At 36.0% G+C, this 6,270-nt stretch overlaps 1 protein-coding gene across 1 annotated transcript; it reads left to right on the plus strand.

The window, feature by feature from the left end:
* The first annotated feature begins 387 nt into the window (after positions 1–387).
* On the plus strand, positions 388–5,157 carry LOC131628152 (heat shock cognate 70 kDa protein-like). The gene is made up of 3 exons (XM_058899019.1): positions 388–607; positions 866–2,471; positions 5,148–5,157. Exons 1-3 carry the CDS (start codon positions 388–390, stop codon positions 5,155–5,157), a joined length of 1,836 nt encoding a protein of 611 aa, XP_058755002.1.
* Positions 5,158–6,270: the final 1,113 nt, after the last annotated feature.

Below are 6,270 nucleotides of genomic sequence, written 5' to 3' on the forward strand. Positions count from 1 at the left end.
TATTAAATTAATTTTATTAACGTGATGAAAGTAGTAATTATAGTCTACTATTGAAAAAATAATAATAACTTATACATGAGAATAATATTTATTTAAAACAAAATCTATTTACTAAAATGATAAAGAATTTTTTTTATTTGACAAATAAAGCAAGCAAGCAAGTATAGATTTTAATCTATTGTATTAAATACTAAAATTTGTTGGAAATTAAAATGTGACCGTCTGGGGTGAAAGTTGAAAGACCGCAGGCATTTCAAAATCATTGTAATTATTACAACGGCAGGGACGCTTCATTTTTTTTCTTCTTCTTTCTTATATATATAAAGGAGGTGAGGTGACTACTGTTTAATTTTCCGGGTTGAGTTTTTTTCGTTTCTTCGAAAAATGATGGCAAAAAAATACGAGGGATGTGCTGTAGGAATAGACCTTGGAACAACATACTCTTGTGTTGCAGTGTGGATGGAAGAACACAATAGAGTAGAAATCATACACAATGATCTAGGCAACAAGACCACTCCTTCTTTTGTTGCTTTTACTGATGAACAAAGGTTGATCGGTGATGCTGCTAAAAACCAGGCTTCCATCAATCCAGAAAACACTGTATTTGGTACATTCTATATATCTCTACTCCTTATACTAACATTTATAAGGTTAAGTATATTTTGACATTAAGTTGCATGCACTTTTAGTTTAGTTTAAAATGAGAATTCATTAGTATTCAATTAGAGCAATAACCTAGCATGCCGTAACAATGGATTTAATCAGATGCATGTATGTGTAAAATTGGTTTATATCTTCTTATTATTGCATCGCTATGTTTGTTATACAAATGAATCAGATATATATTGAAAATTATTATTTTCAGATGCGAAGAGATTAATTGGTAGGAAGTTTAGTGATTCTGTTGTTCAAAAAGATATAATGTTGTGGCCATTCAAGGTTAGTGCTGGTGTTAATGACAAACCCATGATTGTTGTTAAATACAAAGGTCAAGAGAAGTGTCTTTGTGCTGAGGAAATCTCGTCTATGATTCTCACTAAAATGCGAGAGATTGCAGAAGAATATTTGGAATCACCAGTGAAGAATGCAGTTGTTACGGTGCCTGCTTATTTCAACGATTCACAGAGAAAAGCCACTATAGATGCTGGTGCCATTGCTGGCCTTAATGTTATGCGAATAATCAATGAACCTACTGCTGCAGCTATTGCATATGGCCTCGACAAGAGAACTAATTGCGTAGGAGAACGGAACATTTTTGTTTTTGATCTTGGTGGTGGAACTTTTGATGTATCTCTAATTACAATCAAAGATAGGGTTTTTCAAGTTAAGGCGACTGCCGGAAACACTCACCTCGGAGGAGAGGACTTTGATAACAGAATGGTAAACCACTTTGTACAAGAGTTCAAAAGAAAGAAAAAAGTAGACATTATTGGGAACCCAAGAGCCTTGAGGAAGTTGAGAGCTGCCTGCGAGAGGGCAAAAAGGGAGCTATCGTTTGTACTTACCACCACTATTGAGGTAGATGCTTTATTTCAGGCCATTGACTTCTCTTCATCAATCACCCGTGTCAAGTTTGAGGAAATAAACATGGATCTTTTCAACGAGTGCATGGAGACCGTTGAAAGGTGTCTGGTTGATGCTGAAATGGACAAGAGTAATGTTGATGATGTTGTCCTTGTTGGTGGTTCTTCACGGATTCCTAAAGTGAGGCAACTATTGCAAGACTTTTTTAAGGGGAAAGAACTATGCAAGAGCATAAATCCTGATGAGGCGGTTGCTTATGGAGCTGCGGTCCAGGCTGCTTTGTTGAGCGAAGACGTTAATAATGTTCCAAATTTGGAGCTGATGGATGTCACACCTCTGTCTTTAGGTTGGAGGCTAAAAAATGATGTCATGGATGTGGTGATTCCTAGGAACACTGCTATTCCTGTCAAGAACACAGAGGCATATGTTACAACTAAAGATAACCAATCCGCTGTCTGTATTGAAGTTTTCGAGGGAGAGAGAGCCAAAGCCATTGACAACAACCTTCTTGGTTTTTTCCGTCTTTTTGGCTTACCTCCTGCTCCTCGCGGCTATCCTTTTAATGTATGCTTTGATATAGATCAAAATGGCATTCTAATTGTTTCTGCTACGGAAAAATCCACTGGAAGTACGAATGAGATTACAATAACCAACAACAAAGAAAGGTTGTCAAACGATGAAATCAAGAGAATGATTCGTGAAGCCGAGGATTATCGCGTTGAAGATAAGAAATTCTTAAGGAAGGCCAGAGTTCTGAATGCATTGGATGACTATGTTTACAAAATGAGAAATGCGATGGAGAAAAAGGGCATTAACTTAAAGCTTTCATCACAAGAAAACAAGAAGATCAATGCTGCAGTTACAAAGGCCACAAATTTGCTTGATGAGAATGACCGACTGAGCAAAATTTCTGTTCTTGAGAATCACTTACGCGTTCTTGAGAATATGTATGAACGCATTATGAAATTGTAAGTGTAGTCTTGCATTTTTTGGAAAGCATATTTTGGTAAGTGAATGCAAACCTACATGATGATTACCTATGATTACCTTTTAGTTAACAAGGTTTAATATAGTTTGCAGAGACATGTTATTGATACTGTTACTGGATTTCACTCATTAACCATGCAAATCTTATGCTAAAGCCATGCCTTGTAAACTCTTTTTACCATTTGTGTTAATCTACAGGTTTCTTTCATTGTTTTAGTAAACGAATTTCATTTTTTCCACGTCCTTCTTTTGCCAATCCAAAATCAGAAAGTTCTGAATCTTAATTCTCTTCACCTTAATAACCAACAAGTGCATTTTCAAACATGCTTAATCTGATGTCATACATACATGTTATCTATCGCTATTTCATTGTGAGATTTTGACAAATCATAAGGCTGACGTGGCAGGATGAAGAGTTGTTATAGGTTGTTAGTTACTCAACATAACTGTTTTCAGTTAGGTTTATAACCAACTATATAAACCTTATTGTAACTTGTTGATGACTACTGAGAAATCTCAATCTTTCTCTTAGCCTTTCTCTTTTTTGCTTGAGCTTTTCTCTTTCATTTTGTTCTCACTCCATCAATGGAGTTTTGCACTATTGTTTCAGTTCTTGCACTTGCTTAGATGGTATCAGAGCAGGTTGATCTTGCTTTGTTTTCGCTATGTTCCATATTGCATTTGTTTCCATGGTGATTGGTGTTTTCTTGAAGAATTCACGGTGATTTCGTTTTCGTCGTTTATCTTCGCTTCGCTGTTCTTGATCGATGACGAGGAATAATAACAACAATCAAGCTCAAGATCATCTTGATCCGTATTATGTACATCCTTCAGAAAATCCATCAACGGTGTGTGTAACTCCGGCCTTATCCGACGATTATTACCATGCTTGGTCGATGGAGATGAGGTGTGCTCTTGCAATGAAGAATAAGTTCAGATTTGTTGATGGTTCTATAGAAGTTCCTGGTGAAGATGATCTGAACTATGTAGCTTGGCAAATATGCAACAATTTCTTTCATACATGGATTATCAACTCAATAACACCATCCATTGCTCAGAGTGTGTATTTCATCGACAATGTTGGGAACATGTGGAATAATCTCAAAGATCGTTTCATGAAAGGAGATCGTATTCGTGTAGCACAACTATATCAAGAAATATCAAATCTGAAACAAGGTAACAAGAAAGTTTCTGACTATTTCACTGAATTAAGAAGTTTATGGAAAAAATTGGACCAGTATCGACCTATGCCAAGTTGTATATGTCGTGTTGCATGCGCGTGTTTAGCCATGCGAAATAGTAGAAGTTTTAGGGCTGAGGATAGAAACATTCAGTTTTTAATAGGACTGAATGAAGAGTTTCATGGTGTGGTGTCACAAGTTTTATTGATGGATCCTTTGTCACAAATCATTAAGGTGTTTTCAATGGTCATGCAGCAAGAAAGGAAAATATGTGGTGTGAGTTTCTCTAACAACAATGTGATAGAGGAAGCATCTAGGATGGTGAATGTTGTTGAAGGCTCAAAACAGTCTGCAGGGAGAGGTAGAGGAAATGTGAAAGTCTGTACCTATTGTGGCAAGACAGGCCATATAATTGATAGTTGCTATAAGAAACACGGGTATCCACCAAGTTTTGGAAGAGGAAGCACATCCTCTCATATGCTAATCAAGTGGATGTTGAAGACTCAGATTCCAAATCGACTGTAGCTTCAGCAAGTGATAATGGAGGGAACATGACACTTACCAAAGAACAATATCAGAATTTGATTACTCTACTAGATAAGAGCACATGATCTTTGAATCTAACTAAGGGAGGTAATTTTGAACCTTACATTGCTAGCTTTAATGCAAAGAATAATGTTAATTGGATATTGGATACAGGAGCTACTCATCACATGAGTCATTCTTTAGATTCCTTTATTGAATATGAAAGAATGAGTCCTATGATGGTTAATCTACCAAATGGAAATTCCATAGCTTCATCCATATGTGGTACAGTTATCTAATGAACTGATCATTAAAAATGTCTTGTATTTTCCTCAATTTAAAGTTAACTTAGTATCAGTCTCAAAACTATGTAGAAAACAAAGTTGCATTTTAAGTTTTGAATCTGATCAGTGTGTGATACGGGCAAAGAAGGATTTGATGAGGATTGGTTCAGCTAAAGTACTAGATGGATTGTACTACATGGAAGCTGCTCACAAATTTTGTGGAAAGAAAGATGCAGGATTTGTCTCAAGTGTTTTTACTAAGAATAATTCTGATGCTATAGCTCCTGCCCTTTTGTGGCATTTAAGGCTAGGTCATCTATCTTTTGATAGGATGGAATGTATGAATAAAGTGTATAGTTTCATACCTAGGAGTGTTCATACAACTTGTGATGCATGTCAACAATCCAGACAAAAATGTATGTCTTTTCCAATCAGTAATAATAATGCTCAAAATGTGTTTGACTTGATTCATCTGGATGTATGGGGACCATTTAGTACCACTTATGTTCATGGTTTTAAATACTTCTTAACTATACTTGATGACCACAGTTCACATGTATGGGTGGTTATGTTGAAGTCCAAGTCTGAAGTATCTTAAAGAATTCAAGAATTTATAGCCATGGTTGAAACTCAATTTGATAAGAAGGTTAAAGTAGTTAGAAGTGAGAATGGAATAGAACTACTTATGCCTACTTATTATGCCTCAAAAGGTATCATTCATCAGAAAAGTTGTGTCTATACACCACAACAAAATGGAAGAGTAGAAAGAAGGCACCAGCACATATTGAACATTAGTAGAGCTTTGATGTTTCAATCTAAACTGCCAAAGAAGTATTGGTCCTATGCAGTATTACATGTTGTGTCCTTAATGAACAGGATACCTACCAAGATATTGAAGAACAGGTCATCCTATGAGGTTCTACATGGATTTATACCTAATTTGAGCTCTCTTAGAGTTTTGGGATGTCTGAGTTATGGCTCTACATTGCCTAACAACATACATAAATTTGATCCAAGAGCACAAAAGTGTGTTTTCTTGGGATATAAGCAAGGTATGAGGGGTTTTGTCCTTCTGGATGTTATAACGCATGAGATTGTTATTTCCAGAAATGCCAAGTTCTTTGACATGGAGTTTCCATTCCATAGTGAGTCCAAGGTGTAAATTCCTGCTTTTATATATTTTGATCATTTTAACTCTGAGTCTTTTGTACCTACTCTAAACACTTCTTTAGATATTCCTTCTTCTTCTAATCAAAATTCCCAATCTGTTATTCCTATTTCTTTTGAACATGATGATCATGTTTCTCTACCTGATCATGATGAACAAGTGTCTGATACTACTCCTGATGATATGACCATTGAACCCCTTTCCATTTCTAATAATATTCCTCTTACTCATGAACAAAACCCTCCTGACTCACCAGTTGCTATTGATACTAGAAAGTCTAGTAGAGTGCCTAAACCACCTGTACATTTGAAGGACTATATTTGCAATTCCATCTCTTCTCATAGTCAATATCCTATTGGCAACTATCTTGCTTATGATCATTTTTCTCCCACTCATCAAGCATACATCATGGCACTTACCTCTGAAACTGAACCTACCAGTTATCAAGCAGTTACAAAAGATCCTAGATGGATTCAGGCCATGAAGTTATAACTAGATGCTTTGCAGCATAATCATACATGGGATTGAGTTGACTTGCCCTCTAATGCTTCTCCTATTGGAAGTAAATGGGTGTACAAAATAAAATGACATGCTGATGGTT

Source organism: Vicia villosa, unplaced genomic scaffold, assembly GCF_029867415.1.
Source record: "Vicia villosa cultivar HV-30 ecotype Madison, WI unplaced genomic scaffold, Vvil1.0 ctg.000426F_1_1, whole genome shotgun sequence".
Lineage (NCBI taxonomy): Eukaryota > Viridiplantae > Streptophyta > Magnoliopsida > Fabales > Fabaceae > Vicia > Vicia villosa.

Coding starts and splice junctions, on each gene's coding strand:
- LOC131628152 (XM_058899019.1), top strand. CDS start 388: ATGGCAAAAAAATACGAGGGATGTGCTGTAGGAATAGACCTTGGAACA. Junction 608..865: donor TCCAGAAAACACTGTATTTG/GTACATTCTATA, acceptor TATTATTTTCAG/ATGCGAAGAGATTAATTGGT.